This window comes from Lepus europaeus, chromosome 1, assembly GCF_033115175.1.
Source record: "Lepus europaeus isolate LE1 chromosome 1, mLepTim1.pri, whole genome shotgun sequence".
Lineage (NCBI taxonomy): Eukaryota > Metazoa > Chordata > Mammalia > Lagomorpha > Leporidae > Lepus > Lepus europaeus.
The window spans coordinates 111,754,976-111,776,723 of NC_084827.1; the positions used below are offsets into that span (position 1 = coordinate 111,754,976).

Consider the following 21,748-nt stretch of genomic DNA (forward strand, 5'->3'; position numbering starts at 1 on the left):
CTCCTGTAGTACAAGCCTAAGGCCAGGAGAAGGCGTCAAAAAGATCCAGTGGAAAGTGTGAATGATTGGGATGGCTGGGCCCATACGGGCTCCAGATCCGCTGTTTCCTGAAAACTCTTTGGCCACATTTTCTTCACATGCGCTGTTGTGAAAGCACAAGGGGATGGTCTGAGGTCCTCCAGGGTCTCTTATTTCTCTCTTGCCCATTTTATATAAAAAGAAGATAATAGAAAGCAATAATTCATTAAATGAGATATGGATTTCCCCTTTGCACAGTGGAATTTATTTCAGTCTCTTTTCCTGTGCAAACATAGATCATTTTAATGATTTCCCTGAAATGTAATTAAAGTCTGTTAAACATTACCATCTCCACCAAGGGACACTGGTTATTCTAGCATCAGATCGATGCTCGTGGTTCAGCACAATGTTTTCTCATACTTGGCTTTTGTTCTCTCCCCATCCTGTGCTCATCAGGCTAAGCTCGAACAGCTGATTCTATATCTTTTTCTATAGGGTAAGAACTTTTTCTTTTTGAAAATTGTCATACTTGAGATTCAAACAACTGAGCAGAATTGGTTTTACATACTGATTAAGAGACATGTCTGTTCTGCCCCAATATGTTTGGTAGGCTACGTGCATCGCTCTACGTCCATGGGGCACGTGACTACATTCAAATGGCTGGTGCCTATGATTCTGGAGAAAGACTTGGGTGATGCCAGCAGAAACAAAGCATTCAGTGCCCATTAACTTACAAAAATTGTATAGCATCTGATGCAACTAAGAGGCACAGGGGCCGGCGCCGTGGCGCAATAGGTTAATCCTCCACCTGCAGCGCCAGCATCCCATATGGGTGCTGGTTCTAGTCCCGGCTGCTCCTGTTCCAATCCAGCTCTCTGCTATGGCCTGGGAAAGCAGCAGAAGATGGCCCGAGTGGTTGGGCTCCTACACCCACATGGGAGACCCGAAAGATGCTCCTGGCTCCTGGCTTCAGATCGGCACAACTCCAGCCGTTGTAGCCATTTGGGGAGTGAACCAACGGACGGAAGACTTTTCTCTCTGTCTCTCCCTCTCACTGCCTGTAACTCTACCTCTCAAATGAATAAATAAAATCTTTTTAAAAAAGGCACAGCTACAGGCTTGGCATAAAAATCTTAATTTGGGTGTGATTGGCATAGATGTTCACAGTTACTAAGCTTACATACTTTTTTGCCTGTAAAAGCAGTGTTAAAGTGACTTCACAATGGTACACAAAGTGGGGCATACATGTCCATATCATAGGAGAATATTCAGCTTTAAAAAAAGAGGGAAACTTGGCACAGGCTGTCACAATGATGAACTTTGAAGACATTATGCTACGTGGAATATCCAGACACAAAAGGCAAATACAGTATGAGTCCTTTTACTTATGGTACTTAGAGACAGAAAGTAGGATGGGAGTTGTCGGGGGTTGGGGAGAGAGAAAATACAGAATGACTATTCCATGGATACAAAGCTTCAGTTTTATAAGATGAAAAAATTTCTGCAGACAGATGACCATATGGTTGCACAACAGTGTGAATGTATTTAAAATGTACACTTCTTACGCATGTTATGTTTTTACTGCCACACGTATTTTATGTCATGTCTATTCTGCTGTAATATAAAAATATAAACATTTTCGATTTTTAATGACTGTATACCATAGGTGAAATAACACCACAAGGAGGTAGAGGAACACTGTGCTGGATGTGGCCAGGGGGCCCCTGCAGAGGAACCAGGAGAGGCAGGAAGGGGGGACCCAGTTACCTGTGTGACTCTCTCCACCCCACCTCCCTCACCGCACCTAAGGCCTTGGTGCACAGCCGTCTGTCCTCCACCCTTTGCTAATGTGACGCCCCCAAAACCCTCTTCATGAAAGAGTCTTGCTGAGTACTCTATCCCTGGTGTGGAGGAGCTGGTGCGGTGGGTTGAGAGCAAACAAAGAATGTGAGGCTTGACCTAGACCTTACTAAAGGGTGGGGAGCATGTCTTTGGCACCTGCCACTTCTTTCAAAGCCCAAAGTCAGTGGCAAGAGTCTAATCACCAACGTGCGTGCCCTCCCGTCTTTAGTCACTCCCTCCTAGCCCAAATCATCAAAGTCCAACAGTGGAATTGTCATCATCCCACACTAAATGGGAGGCTACGTTCCCACCTTTGAACAGTGGACTCTGCCCACCCACCAGGCCCAATTTTAGGCCAGGATTATGGGGATTCTGCCCTTCCAAGCTCTCTCTCTCCTTTTTTTTTTTTTTTTTTTTTTTTTTTTTTTTTTTTTGAGACAGGCAGAGTTAGTGAGAGAGACAGAGAGAAAGGTCTTCCTTACGTTGGTTCACCCCCCAAATGGCCGCTATGGCCAGCGCACTGTGCCAATCTGAAGCCAGGAGCCAGGTGCTTCCTCCTGGTCTCCCATGCAGGTGCAGGGCCCAAGGACCTGGGCCATCCTCCACTGCACTCCCGGGCCACAGCAGAGAGCTGGACTGGAAGAGGAGCAACCGGGACAGAATCCAGCACCCCGACTGGGACTAGAACCCGGGGTTCTGGCGCCGCAGGCGGAGGATTAGCCTAGTGAGCCGCGGCGCCGGCCCCAAGTTGTGTCTTTAAACAGAGGGTGTGTGTCTCATCATCCTTGTCCCTGCAGATTAACAGAATATCTTGGAAACACTAGACAATGATTCTAGGATATCGAGGGTCTAAGGACATTTTCAAGCTATCGCCTGGGTTTTTCTGGGCTGTACTCCCTTTCTCTAGGACTCACGAACATTTCCTCAATGTTTCTGTGTCCCCCTTCCTTCCCCTTCTTTTTGAATACAGCCTGTGCCTAATGCCTTTTGGGGCAAGAGAGCCAGGGAAAGTTATGAGGTTATCCTTTGTAAAGAGGGGATAACAAGGCAGACGGGCTGTCATGTCCCTCTCCTGCCCTGCAGCTGCGGCATGATGGCGTCCAGAGTCAATCCTGACAGTCTGTTCAAGCTTTCCTCTCATGTGCCAGTGTTTGATGGGTGACTTCCGTTTCACATGACAACTGGCTGATCCTGCCTCCTTGTCTACCCTTTTCAGAGCATCCTGGAGCTGGAGAAGGAAAGAATTCAACTTTTATGCAATAACCTAAACCAGTACAGCCAACATATTTCTCTTTTTGGCCAAACGCTGACTGCAGTGAGTAGTGCATATCTCTCCATTTCTGGTACTTTCTGGGTAAGAACTGACAGGAGATATTGCCCTAGCAACCATGTTCTGCTTTCCTTGGCATTGCAGTGCCACACACAGATTCACTGTGCCATCAGCAAGGTTGATATTGAGAAAGACATCCAGGCTCTGATGGAAGAAACTACAACATCGTCAACAGAACCCAAGTCCGAGCTGCTATTAACTGATTACTTTGTAAGTATGGAATGGCACGAAGTTAACAGGGGACCGCTCATGTTCTGAGGGATGCACTTTGAAGAAAAGGAAAGTAACTGTAATGGAAACTTTTTTTTTTTTTTTTGGTAAATTAAAATGTTCATTTTTTTCTAAGTCTGTATAAACAGGGCAGTGGAAATGACTCTGGCATTCTCTGGAAAGGTAGGAGCTTTGGACAGAATCTTCATTTTCTGTCTTTGTCCATTGTGTGTTGCTATCACAGAATACCAGACTGGGGAGTGATAAAGAACAGAGGCTATGTGCTTGTGGTTCGGGAGGCTGAGATGTGCAACATCTAGGGGCTGCCTCTGGTGAGGGCCTTCATCTGGTGCCTTGATGCTTCACATGCCAAGAGAGAACAAGAAAGGGTCAAACTATAGCAAACCCACTCATGTGATGATGAAGCCGCTCCTGCAACATCAACCCCCCAGGTTTAATCACCTGACCACCTCGCACAGGCCCTGTCCCCCTTAGCACTGCTGCAATGATGACTGAGTTTCCAACACATGAACTCTGGGAGATAAATTCAATCCACAGCAGTCTTCTCGAAGGGTAATGCCAGGCAGACACATTTCATGAATTAGAAACAATTATTTTATAGCACATGGTACCTGTATTCATGGTCTACACAAATAGCAATGTAATGAACTAGCTCCAAACTTAAGGGCTTAAAAACAAACATTTATTATCTCATGGTGTATGTGGGTCAGGATTCCAGGCATGGTGTAGCTGGGTGCCTCGGAGCCGCGCCCAAGGCTACAGAAAGGTGTCAGCCAAGGTGGCAGACATCTCAAAGCCCGGGAGAGAATCCATTCTCAAGGTCACTCATATGACTTTGCCAGGCCTCTGGCTCTCTATCTGTTGGCAACGTTTTTTTCCATGTGGGTCTCTCTCTCTCTTTCACAACACGGCAGCCTACTTCTCCCAGAATAAGTGATCCAAGAGAGTCCAAGTGCCCAGGAAGGCGTCATAGTCTTCCACAAGCTTAAGTGGCATCTCATCCACTTGTTAAAAGCAAGTCAGTAAGTGCTCAGGGGGTGGAGACTACACGAAGGCAGTACTTGGGGTGGGAATCAGCACTTTCCATGCTCTCTTCTCTTCACACACTTGGACCAAGTTGCCTGAGGCTTGTTTTGAGAGTGTTTGGGTGGTTCAATAAAGGAATAAAATTCCTTACTGGAAATTGATCAGCATCCCTGGACAGAGCCACATATGCTGCCTCTTGTAGTCTTAATCATAGTGTTCGAGTGTAGGGCTGATCTTAATCAGCAAAATTTGCAGAATGAATTTCTGTGAGCTCTTCCCCAGGCCCTCTGTTTTGTTGAATTCAGATTTCCAGGGCCCTGACTGGGGTGGGGTGGCAGGGGATCTCATCCCTCTCTGAAACGTAGAACCAGCCCACTCACTGTCCTCCCTCGAGATTAAACCACCTGAAGTCGCCATCCTGGCTGCCTGCTTGGGAACAAGAGATGAGGGGGAAGGGAGAGGTGGTTTGACTGGGCACAGCAACGAATCCTGATGGACTTTCCCCTTCCCCACCCTCCAGACAGCAGCAAACAATCAACTATTTTTGAAACTATCTTTTGTTCCTCCCCTGGCAAAGGCAAAGTATGTCAACAACAATAACAAAAAGTCTCTTCAAAGCAGAAACGAAGGTAGAGATAGATAGGAATGAAAAGGAATATCGGATTACCCGAGGAAAGTCCCTTTGTTTTCTTCCAAACAGCGTAGGTGAGCCCTGAGAAGGAAAATATGTGATTACAATGTATCTACTACTTCTTCAAAAGATAATGAAAATGCCCCTCTTGACTAAGCTGCCAATCAATAAGGCTCGTTTTCCTTGGTTCTACTGAAATGATACGAAGCAGCCACAGTGATACATCTTTAATCCACCTGCACATGGGAATTTCTGATTTCTGTGGAATGTCAGTGCATTAGAACTCCCAACCACGTGTCTCTGGTTTAAGAGAAAGGACCATGTGTCTAAAGGAGTGAATAGAGTGTTCTTGATAAACTTAGAGCAAAGCACCACACTGTCTGACTTCATGGTCTTTGGCACTAAGTGTATACTGGCTTGTAGTCAGTACTATGCAATCTACAAGGCCCAGGCAAGATAGGTGAACAATCTGAAGACAAAAAGTGGAGGACTGGTGACCAACGTGAAAATATTTATAAGGATACTGTAAATGTCAAGTTCAAAAGATCGTGCCTGTAGTTTTATATGGCTTTTCCCTAACAAATCTTTGGAAGGGAAGGATGAATTTAATAAAGTTGTTAATTGATAGTATACCCCATCCTCCAGTTGATCCAGAGTTAATCTATGCCTGGAAATATTTGTTTAAACAACAGGTATCCTAAAGAAATCCTATGAAGTCTTGGGTTTGCACATGAGCTAGAGTTATGTTTCGTATTTCTCCAACACAGAAGGATTTGGGATTGGAGAAAGGCATCTTTGCAATCAGTGAGAGCTCAGCTGTGAGCAGATACATGAAGGAGTGGTAGACTCTTTGGGGTCACAGTCCTGGAATTGAGTTTCAGGAATACACACCTACTAGCTCTTTCAACTCGGACCTTCTTTGTTTCTCTGTGTCATAAGATATGGAGAAACTAAAATGAACCATATAGAGTTATTGTGAAAATTGCATGTAATAAAGAATACAGAGAAACCTTTACAGTGCATAAAGTGGTTTTATCTATATGTTATTGTATAGAGGCTACTCCCTGCCCTAAACTTCACACTACCGTCTCTTCACGAGGATCTCGCTAAAGCATCTCAATACCAGCACTCAGGATCCTCGTTTTTCTTGTTCCGTATCAGAGAAGCTGGCCTCCTGCACATTCTTCCTGCAGTATCAATTTCCCCTTTACTGCATGGGTTTCCGTCCCTCTGCTATATTCATGATAGGCCACCTCCCAACCCCATTTTTTTTCTTTTTTTCCATTCAAACCTTGAAATACTGCACATGAAAACTCAGATATCACTAGTGAGTTCTTATACCTACATGATTGAATCCTTTCTTCAGCCCTAAACTACCGAGACAACTACTTCTCCTATTGTTATCACTCAAACAACTGATCTATTGATCATTCATGATACATTTCAGAGTGTTCCCCAGTCCTTTGCTTGTGCCATTTCTCCTGCCAGGAGTGCCCTGTGCCCTCTTTCCACTTGTCTGGAAAATCCTGCTGAAGTCTTCCAGCATCCTAGAAGCTCTCCTCTGTCCCTGTCTTTCAAGTCTGCACCATCCATGGATGTATGAGGCCTTCCGTTGCAAGTTCAAGACCTAACAAAATTATAAACCAATTGTGAGCAGAGCAGGTGTTTTAGCTCATGTGTTCCCAGTACCAAGCACCCACACTGAACTCAGTACAATTTGTTCTGTTCCTGAAGAAGTCCTGCCCCGAGTCACATATATTATATTGCATTTGAGCCTTGAAAGGACTCTAACTTGAAAAAAGTGAAACAGGAAACAATGAGATTCTAATCAACAAATGACCAAGAATCTGAAATAGCTATAAAAACACTCAGCCTCCAAGAATCATTTGATCTGTTGAAGAAAGCGCTTAACCATGTTCGCTGAAGATGTGAGCCAGGAGGCAGTTTCTTAATAAGGACTAGAACAGATAGAAAAAATGTGCATAAAACCAAAGATTATCTTGCTTTTATTTTAAACTTCTTTTCTTCCATAGAAGTAAAATTAAAGGCAGTCTGTGAAAGTCAGTGCAACTGGGACTGCCAACTTCTGCTTTTTCCCCTTAAGCTGTTTAATAGCCTTTTATTTTCCTAAAGGAAGAAGATACCAACAATGCAATGGATAAAGAGAGACGGAAATCTCTAATAAAACCAAAATTGTCGAGACTGGAAAAAGACATTGAAAAAGCCTCAAGAGACAAAGAAGGTGTGTAGTGATCTCCCAGTAAGGGAGAGTATCATGCTCAGAGGTTTCATTCAGAGTCAAGATTAATGTGCTTTTGTTGACCTGGGCAAGCATCATCTCATTTAAACAACCATATCCTACCTTGTAGGATTAAAGAAAAATAAAAAAAAAAAAAAGAGAAGAGAAAGCAAGAAATATAAAATGACATTTGGTCTATTTGTGAAAAATAAATAAATACTATACTACCATTTCCTGAAATGCAGTGTTCCACTGTGTTTCTGAAATTGGCTGGAATGAGAGACCATTTGTTTGGTTTAAAGCATGGTAAGCCTATCCACAGGAACTGTGTGGGGTTTTTGTTTGTTCCTTTTTACTGAATCTCAAAACAATATGCAGATCGTTTAAATTCAAATCTACCCATAAAAATTAGGTTTGATTCAACATGAATAAGCCCTAAAGCAACGCAGGTGATAAAAATGACTCCACAGTGATGATTCTGATCTGCATAGCAGGTTTTCTGTGGCCCACAATAATTCAAAGTTATGTAATATTGGATAGGAAACCCAAGTGTTTAATGATGTGAATACCATAATGAGGAAGATACTAACATTACGTGTTAGGGATCATTGCTGTTGTTCAACTGAAATAAATTCAAAATCTCATGTTGAAAAATAATAAGACATTTAAGCACAAGTATTTTAAATGAACAGTGAGTTCCATTATCATTATTCATTCTGAAAAGCGTAGTAACAACCACATACAGAAACTCCTCCCCCAGCATTTGGCTTGGATTCTGGGTTTAGGCTCCCTTAGGGGGTGCCTGACTCCTAGCTGTGTCCTACCAGGGCAGGATGGAAGGTCACTGAGAACATCATTTATTTTCAGGCCTGGAACGAATGCTTAATGTGTACTCTAGCAGCTCTTCCTTCTCCGATGCAAAGAGCCAGAAAGACACAGCAGCGTTAATGGATGAGGTAAATATTTATAGAGCGCATGTAGTGATGAAAGGATTATTTTTAGAATACTTGTTCTCTGGCCCATATGCCTTCTGTTTGCCTTTCCTTTCTCATGACATAGAACAATCTAGACAGAGAGCCCACAGGTCAGTTTCTTCGTAAGCAGTTGGATGGGTCTGGAAAAAAATCCAACTTACTAGAAATTTTTGCTTTAGTGTCCTCTTGAGGGCACTAAAAAAAAAGAATTGTCTCCAAATTAGAGTGATTCCTTAAGGGTCTGCAAACCATGAGCACTTTAAGAAAAGTAACTGTAATTGCAAGGTTTGTTTTCATAAAGACCTGCAGATTTAACTCTGCTGATTCCAGAGACCTGGGATAACTAGTTTTCTCATTTGCAAAATGGGTTTATTAACATCTTCACCATAGGGCTTTGGAAAGGATGAAGCATTATTTAGAAAATGCTAGCAAAGTGCTCAGAGGAGGAGCTCCAAAACTAATGCAGATGGTCCCCAATTAATGATGGTTTGACTTAATGATTTTCTGACTTTATGTGACAGTGTACCCGTTCAACTACTGCTTTTCACTTTCACTACTCAGTAAGTTACTTGAGATATTCAACACCTTACTATAAAATAAGCTTCCGCAGGATGATTTTGCCTAACAGTAGGCTAATGTAAGTGTTCTGGGTGTGTTTAAGATAGGCAAGGCTAGGTTATGATGTCCAGTAGGTTAGATATATTTCTTCTTGAGACATGTTCGGCTCACGTGGGTTTATCAGGATATAAGTTGAGAAGCATCTTTCCCATTAAGATGCTATTTTCCAGTTGATATCAGAGTCCTTGAAGAGTCACAGGAGAAAGGGAAGATGTGGCCACACTGAAGGAAGAAGGCAGCCTGGGGTGTGAGGGCAAAGCTTCAGAGGGTGCAAGGATTAACTTTAGAGGCAAGGGTCTCAAGTGGGCTAAGGCTGGGGAGAGGAGATGGTCCAAGAAGGGCAGCGGCTGGGCCTCCTGGTCTTTTTGCTGAGACCTCAGACTCCAGTAGCCCTGACATTCCTGGGATGATGGACACTCTGGCCACTTTGGAATAATAACATCAAACGGGCAGTTAGCAGAATACCCATTGATTTCATGTTGCCCATGGAAAGCTTCTTAACTTCTTTCCTATTTCATTGTCTCTTGGTGCCTCAAGTGCAGTAGTTGAATCAATAATGTTGGCAAGACAAGATATATGAGAAATCACTGTGAAAACTGGAGACATTTAGATTAGATATTGTCTTCAGGTATCAGAAACAGTGCCACAAAGAAGAGGGATTGAATTCAATCTATAATGCTTTCAAATGCATCAGCTTCTAATGGCAGGAGCAAGGGAGCTTTTGTCTTAATCTGAGGTATGACAGGGATTCTGTCCATGGCTGTGACCCCCTAGCAGGGACACTAGGGTTAGGACTCCCCATGCTGAAGTAGTAAAGAAAGGGATAATGAAGAGGGTTGGGTAAGCAGGACCCTTCCAATATTCAGATTTTGTTAGTTGGTTTACCCTGATTGAACACAACCTGACAAAGAAGTAACTATAAAGTGTCTAGTTCAGGGTCAACCCAAGGACAGGAAGAGACTGCAAGTTTCTGTGCATGTCTGTGTGAGCTGAACGTGTGTGTCTAGATCTCTCTGCCATTCTGAAAGTCATCCTGATGTCCCCCTTCCATAGCCAGTTGTGCTCTGGTTTTCTGGACGTTTATTCACATGGCCAAATGATGTATCCACAGAACAGTCTGAAACTGGACCTTCTGCAAGCAAACTCCTATAAACTTTCATCCGTATTGGCAGAACTGGAGCAAAGACCTAAGCCCAGCCATCCCTGTAGTAACTGCATCTTCAAATGGAAAGAAAAGGTGAAAGTGAAGAGATTTATAATGTTTTGATTGGGTTTGCTGGGCACAGTGGCTCAAAGTACCACCAGGGCAAATATGTTTTGGGGACTGTATGTGCTACTTGTTCCAAATCCTAATTGAGAATTTTTAAAGAATTTTTTCAATAACATGTATTAATTGCATATATTTTTTGGGTACTGTGTGATATTTCAACACATGTATGTCATGTGTACAGATCAAATTCATGGAAATTAGTATGGCCATCTCCTTATCATTTCTGCAGGTATACAGAGATACAATTAGCTTTTCTAACTGACTTTGTATCCAGTATCTTAGTAAATTTACTTACTGAGTCTAGCCATTTGTCTGGAAATACCTTCAGATTTTTTAATGTACAATTCATGTTATATATGAATATTCATGATTTTGGTTCCTCATCTTAAATCCTTATGACTCTGAGCTGGCGCCATGGCTCAAGAGGTTAATCCTCCACCTAGTGGCGCGGAGTAAACACACCTTGGAATCCTTCTTCTTCATTGTTTCTTAACTTTATCCTTTGAATTGGCTTTTATAGTAAAATTTCTATGTAATGGAAATGTTACTGAAATTGTGTTTCTGGTATATTGATTAGTTTAATGTGTTTAACATAGTGCAGAGCGTGGGGAATCCGTGAGCACAATTTTTAAAATTCACACCCACCTATTTTTCCAGTGTTTGCACTCTAAAGGAATTGATGATGAGCAGGTGAATGCTCAAGAGTAGCTCTTGCTTGTAGCTGTTTTCCATTCATAACCAGAGGGGGCGCTGTAACCAACTTGTGATGAAAGGACAGTTTTCTTTCTTTTTTTTTTTTGGATTTTTTTAAACTTTTATTTAATAAATATAAATTTCCAAAGTGCAGCTTTTGGATTACAGTGGCTTCTCCCCCCCCCATAACCTCCCTCCCACCCACAACCCTTCCCTTCCCACTCCCTCTCCCACCCCATTCACATCAAGATTCATTTTTGATTATATTTATATACAGAAGATCAATTTAGTAGATACTAAGTAAAGATTTCAACAGTTTGCACCCACACAGAAACACAAAGTGTAAAGTACTGTTTGGGTACTAGTTATAGCATTAATTCACATAGTACAACACATTAAGGACAGAGATCCTACATGGGGAATAAGTGCACAGTGACTCCTGTTGTTAACAATTGACACTCTTGTTTATGGCGTCAGTAATGACCCAAGACTCTTGTCATGAGTTGCCAAGGCTATGGAAGCCTTTTGAGTTTGCCGACTCTGATCTTATTTAGACAAGGTCATAGTCAAAGTGGAAGTTCTCTCCTCCCTTCAGGGAAGGTACCTCCTTCTTTGATGGCCTGTTCTTTCCGCTAGGATCTCACTATGCTCAATTATGAACTGAAACTGATCACTTTGACTAGTGAGATGGCATTAGTACATGCCACCTGTATGGCATTGAATTGGAATCCCCTGGCACGTTTCTAACTCTACCATTTGGGGCAAGTCCAATTGAGCATGTGCCAAGGGACGGTTTTCTTTGTAAGAGGCTCAGGAGTTCTAAAATGGTTTCAGTCATTATAGCTATAATAATTTCACTTGCATTAAGCCAATTAAAATTGAAGTTGTGTAATTAGTACAAGATCAAATCAAGAGCAGAAAGAGACTAGGGGTTAAGCAGCAGTCTTTATTTTTATATGCAAATAGCCTAGAATATTTTTCAAGGGTAATTCATAGAAGTAATGCTATAAATATTATTATTTGGCCTAGACATACAAGACAGAACTGGAAATATAGGTTATACAATACAGCAAATTGTATGTGGAAATTCTGAATTTTGAAAATATGGAGGCTTCAGAAACAAAGCTTAATCATGGTAGAGCTTAGGAATGTACTGAATAATTTATTTCTACAACGCCCCCTCCATTAGAAAAAAAAAAAAAAACAAATTGCAGGGGAAAACAGCTACAAAGCTACTTTTCATGAATACTTATGATATTAGTGCTGCTTAAAATAATTTCTTTCTCACTATTTGAACAGGAGCATATGCACAGTTACGTAAAGCTCTCTCGGCCTACTTTGACGAAGAGGTTGGAGAATGCCGTGAGCTGCGCATCTTCTGGCGGGCAGAACCACCCAAGCTCTTCATCTGCAGGTAACCCACTGCCTGGAATAACTAGGCACTCTGACCTATGTTTGCTCAAAAAAAACCCTGCATTTCAGCTGAGACTGATTCATCTAATAGAATCTGCAGCTTCACGTACAAATGCAACGCTTTAAGTGGGAAGGAGTCCAGGAGCATGCAGGCTGGGGCATGCATTTTATCTTATGAGAAGTCAGGGCAGAGGCGGTGTCAGGTGGCTGGCATCTCTTCGGTCAAGCAGCCTGCAGTTGCTAGCCACAGGCACCTCTAATCCACAGTGAAGAGCTCAGCAGCTGTCTCAGTCTCCTGCAAACTTCCATGGAAACTCTGTCCTCCTTGCAAGAAAAACGGTGACCCAGGTGGTTCTTCTGGGCCACTCTTGGGCTTGGAACTCATGATCTACCCAGCCCCTTTGTTCAGCAATCTGCCTTCAGTCATTCGCCTTCCCAACGTACTGCACTTCACCTCTCCACACATAAGCACACAAACTTGCTCATGCAACTCATTGTCCACTGTTCAGCTTGTGGCTACCATAATCTCAACTCCCTAATTTCTTGATCAGAAATTGGGAAAAAAAAGTGTTTCAATAAATCTAAATAAATAAATAAAACAAGTATTTCAATACATAAAAATAAAATAAATTCTAAAAAGGGCATTACGGCCCACACAATGTGTTCGAGTCACGGTTGCATTGTTTGAAAACAGTTCCACAAGCACCAGAGGATGATGATAGAAGTTCATGCTCCAAATCTCCCTTCCGGAGTGAAACTAGTATGTGTGCCCCCTACCTGAACAGCAAAACTGGTGGATGTTTTTCCAGGCAAGCACCATCACTATTATCTAACTGCCCAAGCTCATGTAATTTTAAATGGTCAGCTTTACTATTATGACAATAACTTTTTCTCCAGGCTTATTATTTCCTGTATGATGACTTTCGGTTATATAATATACATATTCTAATACACACACACACACACACACGTACATATATATATATACTAGACATAATAGGTACATCAAAAATGGTGAATCAACAAATGCCTATTAGGTAAAATTATAAACCTTGCTTTTGAGAACAGTTCAATACAGTTAAACTCTGCAGCATGTCCATTAATCCAATGTAATCCAACTTTCAGCCTCTGGTGTGGCCCCGCCCGGCAACAGTCTTGGCAAGGCTTTATATTCTTTCCAAGCCAGGCAAGACGATGAATTGAGTCTGGTAAAAGGTAAGATTCATTCTCAATTATTTTATTTGTCTTTCATGGTTGACCTGACATGAATAACACCTTGTCTTAGCATAGCAGCCTTATGGTACCACATCATGGCAAAGCAGGTGAGACTTATGACCACCCCTCTCAGAAGATCAAGATACAGCACATGAGACACTGAAGCTTACTGGTACCAGCTGCCCCTGACTTGTGTTTACCGCATGCCAGGCATTGTTGCAAGGTGTTGTCACTTGTCCTCACTCTCACTTTATAAGCTGAGAGACTGGGGCACAGAAATGTCAAGTTCTTGCATTTTGGCTATAGGCAGTGGTGGCGCTGGATTTGAACTGAGAAACTTAGTTATGCTCGTACTCACAGTGCCACTAGGGTGGGGTGCCAGCAACGGGCCGGGGATGTAGCCCCACCTTTGTACTTTTTGGCAGCTAGCATACAGGGAAGGGACTTCCGACAGTGTAGAACAAGCTCTAGAACAGATCAACTGGCCGGCGCCGTGGCTCAACAGGCTAATCCTCCGCCTTGCGGCGCCGGCACACCGGGTTCTAGTCCCGGTCGGGGCACCGATCCTGTCCCGGTTGCCCCTCTTCCAGGCCAGCTCTCTGCTGTGGCCAGGGAGTGCAGTGGAGGATGGCCCAAGTTCTTGGGCCCTGCACCCCATGGGAGACCAGGAGAAGCACCTGGCTCCTGCCATCGGAACAGCGCGGTGCGCCGGCCGCAGCGCGCTACCCCGGCGGCCATTAGAGGGTGAACCAACGGCAAAGGAAGACCTTTCTCTCTGTCTCTCTCTCTCTCTCACTGTCCACTCTGCCTGTCAAAAAAAAAAAAAACAGATCAACTGGCACTCAGCTTAACATTCGGTCCACTTAGCTCTCAGGAAAGGGCTGTATGGACAGCCTAAAGAATCAGAACCCCTTCTTTATGCCAAGGATTTTTATTTAACAAGGAAAAGGGTTATGTTACAAATTATATAAACCTCAGTATTAAACAAGAAAAAGTCCATAACCTCAGCTTTCTTTCTTTTTTTCTTTTTTAAAGATTCTATCTATTTATTTATTTGAAAGGCAGAGTCACAGAGAGGCAGAGGCAGAGAGAGGTCTTCTATCTGCTGGTTCACTCCCCAGATGGCTGCAACAGCTGGAGCTCAGCCAATCTGAAACCAGGAGTCAGGAGCCTGTCCCGGGTCTCCCACATGGGTGCAGGGACCCAAGGACTTGGACCATCTTCTACTGCTTTCCCAGGCCACAGCAGAGAGCTGGATCGAAAGTGGGGCAGCTGGGACTCGAACCAGCGCCCATATGGGATGCCACAGCGCCAGCCCCAATCTCAACTTTCTTTTGGTGTCCTGTTAGCAAGCACATTTGGACACTGATGAACTAGAAATGGAAGGATCTTTACGAGTTGTGTTGTAGGAGAAAAGGCTATGTGACCAGCATGAGACTCTCAGAGCCCACGGCAAATCAAGATGAACTTGCAGCCCAGCAACAAGGAGGCCGCCCACTTGGTACTGCTTGGGGCTGCTTCCTTCTCAGAGCCCATCACATTTCTCCAGGAAATCACTTTTCCTTGTCTTGGAAATAAAAAGTGCATCTCCCAGATGCTACCAAGGACCAGGGGTCCTGTGTTGAAGTTAACATAGTTCACAACAAATTGATGATCTTGTTTGTTTTTAGTTCTCTCTGGGTTGCAGAGCCCACTTATACTTTAAGTACTTTCTTGAAATGAAACATGACATTGGAGGCTTAGGGAAGTTGGCAAGACAATTTCAAATCACTGTGCATTTTAATGGATTGTGTCAATCTACTGACTCGAGGGAACTCATTAGAGGGAGAGCTTAGACTGAGAATGACCCTAAGAAACCAAGTGGTGATTTATGAGAAAGAAAAGACAGACAGGAGCTTAACAGTCTTCTTCAGCGTGGGTGGGGGTGGGGGTGGGAAATGCTGGGAGAAAGAATGAAAGAAAGCATGGAAGATTACCTCAGAATGATGTTACAGAAAATGAAGCTTTGGTGGCTCCGTGGTTAAGGCACTGCTTGCAATGCCTGTATCCCAAGTCAGCATGCCCAGGTTGGAGTCCTGGCATCACTTCCCATTCCAGCTCCCTGCCAGGTGCGCTCTGTAAGGCAGCAGGTGATGGCACAAGTACCTGGGACCCTGCCATCCATGTGAGAAGCTGGGATGGAGATCCTGGCCGGCCCCTGGCTTTGGCCTGGCCCAGCACTGGCTGTTGCAGTCATTTTGAGAGAGAATCAGTGGGTGAAAGATTCTGTCTCTCTATCTCTTTCTGTCTTCCAAATAATTAAAAAGAAATAAAACTTCAAAAAGGAAGTTTGAAGAAAGAAAATGTTACTTTTTTAAAAAAATTTATTTTCACCTTATTTGAAAGAGAGAGACAAGCAGAGAGAGATCTTCCATCTGCTGGTGCACTTCCCAAATGCCCCCAGCAGCCGGGAATGGGCCAGGGAAAAAGCCAAGAGCCCAGAACTCAGTCCAGGGCTCCTACATGGGTGACAGAGCCCCAAGCACTTGAGCTATGATCTGCTGCCTGCCAGTGCACGCACAGACAGGAAGCTGACGGCAAGCAGAAGAGCCAGGATTTGAATCACGCACTCTGATATGGGATGCAGGCATCCCAAGAAGCGACTGAACCACTGTGCCCCATGTTTGTCCCATAAATGTTTCCATTTTGTTGTATAAGAAGTGGCCGGGGAGAAAGGACCCTCTTTTTGTCTCTTTCTCTAAACAGGGGCTAGCTAAATGATTTGGGGCATCAGGTTATGATTTAGGGTTATTCGTACTAGAATGACATTTCTAAACAATTGCAGAATTAAACAAGAGCTGTGTTTCTTTAGAATTCTATTTATGCAAATCACTGCTTTGAAAATGTATTGTCTTCAAATTGATGTTTTATTAAAAAGGGCTGGCACTGTGGCATAGTGGGTAAAGCCACTGCCTGCGATGCTGGCATCCCAAATGGGCACCAGTTCAAGTCCCAGCTGTTCCATTTCCAATCCAGCTCTCTGCTAATGCACCTGGGAAAGCAGTGGAAGATAGCCCAAGTGTTTGGGCCCCTGCACCTACCTTGGAGACCCAGAAGAAGCTCCCGGCTCCTGGCTTCAGTCTAGTCCAGTGCTTGCTCTCTCTCTCTCTCTGCAACTCTGCCTTTCAAATAATAAAATAAATCTTTTTTAAAAAGTTAATGAAATTGATGAATGGGAAGTTATATTTCTGAGCCAAGCTGTTAGAATTTTGGACTGTATAACGGAGAGATGCTGTCTTGACCTTAACAACAGATTCTTAGCAGAGACATACCCTCAGGAGTCAGCATTCCAAATGATCGCAGCCACCAGCTTGTGAAACCCTGAATGTACAGACACAAACACAGAGTTTGGTTACAACCCATCCACTGTATAGAAAGTGAGTCAGGCAGCCAGAGAGGGACATGTGGCCCAACGAGATTCTGCTGTTATGCAAACTCTTCATGGCATAACTCAGTTGTCCATGACCTTGGTCTGGTTTGCATCCTCTGGCGTATGCCCGGCTCATACAGAGATGCTCAATGCCTTTTGCTTCACGCGACTCAAGTGCAGAAAATGCTTCTGCCAAGTCAGTTCTTGAAAGCAGAATGTCCCGAAAACTCAGGCTGAAACTGAAATTGCCGAGACACATTTGTCTGAGCAGGTGTGGATTTTTGCAGGTGACATCGTGATTATACATGAGAAAAAGGAAGAAGGATGGTGGTTTGGATCCTTAAATGAGAAAAAGGGCCATTTTCCTGCGGCGTACGTGGAGGAGCTACCTTCAAGCGCTGGGAACATGGCAACGCAGAAATGAAACAAGATCCTGAACGTGCTGCCTTCCATGCTCTGTAAATTATGTGACGCAAATACAGATAAAATGCTGTTATCTTTACAGTTGTGTCTGTTTAAATGGGTGATGGAGCCCTGCCTGCACATCCCAGCACTTTGCACTTGTGGGTATTTGCAGAGATGGGTAACACAGGGGTGGGTGGAGGGGGACAGGGAAGAGGCTCTTGGTTCCTGGAGTTTTGAATTCTCAGAGACCCTAAAGATGGTCAGTACAATGCCCTGTGTCACGGAGAATGAGACCAAGGCCAGGGTGGGTTCAGCCGCTTGCCTGAAGTCTCACAGTTATCTGGTGGCACACCAGTGACTAGGGCTTAGCTGTCCTTTTGCTCTGGATTTGGGTGGCAACAGCACACAGAAGGCCTTTGATGGGTCAAGCAGGGCCTGAGAGATGAGGAAGCACATACATCAAGTCCAAGAAGCATGGAGACAAACAAGATGCCAGTGAGACGGCCAGGCTGGGCAGTGCTAGAATGAAAGACCAAGTCCGCAGCGCGGCAAAAAGTGATCTAGATCCGAGGCAGACAACCTCAGAGTAGTGTGGGGTTCCATCCTGAGCCAGTGACCTTCTGAGGTCCACACACCCTTGGCCCACTGCAAGAACTGCTCTTAGAGTGAGGTCAAATGTGAGCCAAGCGAGCCTGGGTACCCTGAGAACCAACAGCAAGACAGCGAAGGCTTAGGAGCGAGGCAGTGCCTGTGTCATCATGTCTTCTTTGTCCATTTGAAAAATTCACCGGCTAACTCTGAAAAAGAGACTTAGGTCATTGTGGAAAAACTGCCCTATGCAACTTCCAAGTGAAAGGAACTTTAGATGCTAAGCAGTCTCTAGTCTGAATGGAAAGTTCTAGAAGCCCACCTTCACTATCAACATGGAATATTTAAGGGGGAAGATTTATGCTGTTTCCTCAAGTTCCCCATAATGAGAAAAGGTTAAGGCCTCAGAACTCTTTCTAAGAGGATCAATTTAGTATGGAAATGATACCTGCAGCATCTTTCAAAAAAAAAAGGACATAAGTCTGCCCGGGAAGCACACACAGCTCTGGATGGGAGGTCATGGTGTTGACAGCAACACCTGGGCACGTTTACTTTTGTGTTAAAATAGAATCCGTCCTTTAAAGCTGTGTCCTGGCCAGCGCCGTGGCTTAACAGGCTAATCCTCCACCTTGTGGTGCCGGCACACCGGGTTCTAGACCCGGTTGGGGCGCTGGATTCTATCCCAGTTGCCCCTCTTCCAGGCCAGCTCTCTGCTATGGCCCGGGAAGGCAGTGGAGGATGGCCCAAGTGCTTGGGCCCTGCACCCGCATGGGAGACCAGGAGAAGCACCTGGCTCCTGGCTTCAGATCAGTGAGATGCGCTGGCCGCGGCAGCCATTGGAGGGTGAACCAACGGCAAAAAGGAAGACCTTTCTGTCTGTCTCTCTCTCTCACTATCCACTCCGCCTGTCAAAAAAAAAAAAAAAAAAAAAAAAAAAGCTGTGTCCTGGGCATTGCAGGAGTAATTAAAACTCATTCCATTATTCCCCTGCACCATACATGCTTTTTCACATTTGTCAGATTTTATGCATTCAAGAGGAATTTTCCAGACTGTGCCGCTACAGTCCTTATAGCAGAAGATAACTAACATGATAGATATTTATAGATATAGATAGCGGAGCTGAGGAACTCCCGTAAAATTTGTTATGTGAGACATAACTTACAGCCTTGAAGAACAGATCAGGAGTTTTAACGCCACCCCTAATGGGGTATTAATGAAGGCTTTTTGCAGGTAGAAAATTGGCTGAATACTGAGCCATTAGACCATGAGCAGAGAGTTTGAATTTATATTTCCTTTCCCTCTTATTTCCATTAGGCCTTGATAGATAAAAAATTGTGTAGCAATTGACTGCAGCCCATACTGGACCATTCTGAATAGGGAAAATGATGATAATGGTTGTTGGACTCAAAGCCTTTGGAAGTCATTTTCAAAGAAAGAGATCGCTCTCTCTTCACAGCTGTGCTGTGTAGCAACATAAATGGCTTTCCTGTTTTGGAAGGTCACTGCAAATTCTTTTTGCCTCTGTGACAAATAATTGTTAAGCCCCTAAGAAATACTATGGTCTCAAACCAGACAAAATGGGCTCCCCCACCATAGGGCCGGGCCGTGCTGGTCTGGAGTGGCCGAAGCAAAAGAGATGGGAGTCCCCACGCAGCGCACCGACAGCAGCTGCCTTCACTGGGGAAGCCGCGGTGTCCTGGAGGAAACCAGAAGCTCCTGGTGACTCCTGGTCTCCAAACACTGGGGAAAGGGGACTCGGTGGCCCTGGTGTCAGGCTGTCAGGGGTGCACTCTGATGACATTTGCATTCTGAATCGTGACCAAGCCCATAGGAGACATCAGGGACTCCAGTCTCAATACCTTCAGGAGATGAAGCTGCTGCAAAATAGGACTCAAAGCTTCAGAGAGGGAAAACCCCTTGAGTAAAAGAATAAGGTTTTTGGAAGAAAAGCTTACAGGAGCTCGAAAAGATGAAGAAACACGTTCTGTGAGACGAGAACAAGTAAACACGGCCTATCGTGCGTATGCGGAGGTTTGCCTTGATAGAGATAACTTGGCGAACAAATTGGATAAAATGAATAAAGACAACTGACAACTCTGAATCCCCTGAGTACTGCATGAACGACTACCATCTAAGGACGCACAGCTCCCCCAGCTAGGAGCAGAAAGGGAAATTCGGCAGGTGCCGAGGGATTTAAATCCTCCTTCATCCAACTGGAAGGCGGGAAAGCTGAGCTGTGCTCTGAAGATGCATGGTCAGGGGAGAGAGCTGGGGTTCATGAGCAGAGAGTGTAGCAATCTCAGACTAGAACTACGGAAGGCCAAGCCGAGGGATCCGTCGGAGGAAGACAACCTGACGAACAGCGCTCTCCAGAGTAAGCATTTTAAATGACCATAGGCAACACGCACACTGGGAACTGGAGAGAAATGTCTAATCTACAGCTGGTGACTCACGTACAAGCTGAATTACCAAGAAAACGGAAAACCCCATGGGCAATCAAGAAAGCCTATGCCCCGCACCTGCACTGAAGCGAAGACCTTGCGAAAGACAGCACAAAACTCCACTTGACGGATTTTACTGCATCATCCAAAACACATGCCCCTCTCTCACTAAATGGCAAAGCTGTCTGTCATACTACATCTTCCCCTTTTCTAGGAGATACAGAGATTTTATCAGAGCCAATCATGGATAAGATAATGAGAGATCCATTCCTAACAATGGCACAAACTTTCAGGAACACAAATTCTCTAGAAGGTAATTTTTTTAGCTTTTATTTAATAAATATAAATTTCCAAAGTGCAGCTTATGGATTACAATGGCTTCCCCCACCATAACTTCCCTCCCACCTGCAACCCTCCTATCTCCCGCTCCCTCTCCCACCCCATTCACATCAAGATTCATTTTCAATTATCTTTATATACAGATCAATTTAGCATATATTAAGTAATGATTTCAACAGTTTGCACCCACACAGAAACACAAAGTGTAAAGTACTGTTTGAGTACTAGTTATAGCATTAATTCACATTGTACAACACATTAAGGACAGAGATCCTACATGGGGAATAAGTGCACAGTGACTCCTGTTGTTAACAATTGACACTCTTGTTTATGGCATCAGTAATCACCCTAGGCTCTTGTCATGAGTTGCCAAGGCTATGGAAGCCTTTTGAGTTCGCCAACTCCGATCTTATTTAGACAAGGTCATAGTCAAAGTGGAAGTTCTCTCCTCCCTTCAGGGAAGGTACCTCCTTCTTTGATGGCCCATTCTTTCTGCTGGGATCTCACTCACATAGATCTTTCACTTAGGTATTTTCTTTTTCTTCCTTTTTTTTTTTTTTTTTTTTTTTTTTTGCCAGAGTGTCTTGGCTTTCCATGCCTAAAATACTCCTAAGGGCTCTTCAGCCAGATCTGAATGCCTTAAGGGCTGATTCTGAGGCCAGAGTGCTGTTTAGGACATCTGCCATTCTATGAGTCTGCTATGTATCCCACTTCCCATGTTGGATCATTCTCTCCTTTTTATTCTATCAGTTAGTATTTTCAGACACTAGTCTTGTTTATGCAATCCCTTTGACTCTTAGTCCTATCATAATGATCAATTGTGAACTGAAATTGATCACTTGGACTAGTGAGATGGCATTGGTACATGCCACCTTGATGGGATTGAATTGGAATCCCCTGGCACATTTCTAACTCTATAGAAGGTAATTCTTGGGTATTTCCAAGCCCTCCAAAATCAAGCGAGATAGTGTTTGGGGAAACTAAAAGTAAAATTCTGCCTTTTCCCAATCTGCGAGCACTGCATTACTTGGATCAACATGACCAAAACTGTCTTTATAAGAACTAA

General features: G+C 43.9%; 1 protein-coding gene and 1 pseudogene across 1 annotated transcript in view; both read left to right on the forward strand.

The window, feature by feature from the left end:
- NOSTRIN (nitric oxide synthase trafficking) overlaps positions 1-17,411 on the forward strand; it is a 60,926-nt gene extending 43,515 nt beyond the window's left edge. The window contains exons 9-16 of the mRNA XM_062200264.1: positions 3,077-3,175; positions 3,275-3,400; positions 7,212-7,320; positions 8,185-8,273; positions 10,021-10,146; positions 12,172-12,286; positions 13,411-13,500; positions 17,197-17,411. Of these exons, the coding sequence (XP_062056248.1) occupies positions 3,077-3,175; positions 3,275-3,400; positions 7,212-7,320; positions 8,185-8,273; positions 10,021-10,146; positions 12,172-12,286; positions 13,411-13,500; positions 17,197-17,333 (891 nt within the window). The 3' untranslated portion in view covers positions 17,334-17,411. The remainder of the gene's footprint in view (positions 1-3,076; positions 3,176-3,274; positions 3,401-7,211; positions 7,321-8,184; positions 8,274-10,020; positions 10,147-12,171; positions 12,287-13,410; positions 13,501-17,196) is intronic.
- Positions 17,412-19,479: 2,068 nt separating this feature from the next.
- On the forward strand, positions 19,480-21,748 carry LOC133763083 (5-azacytidine-induced protein 2-like; annotated as a pseudogene).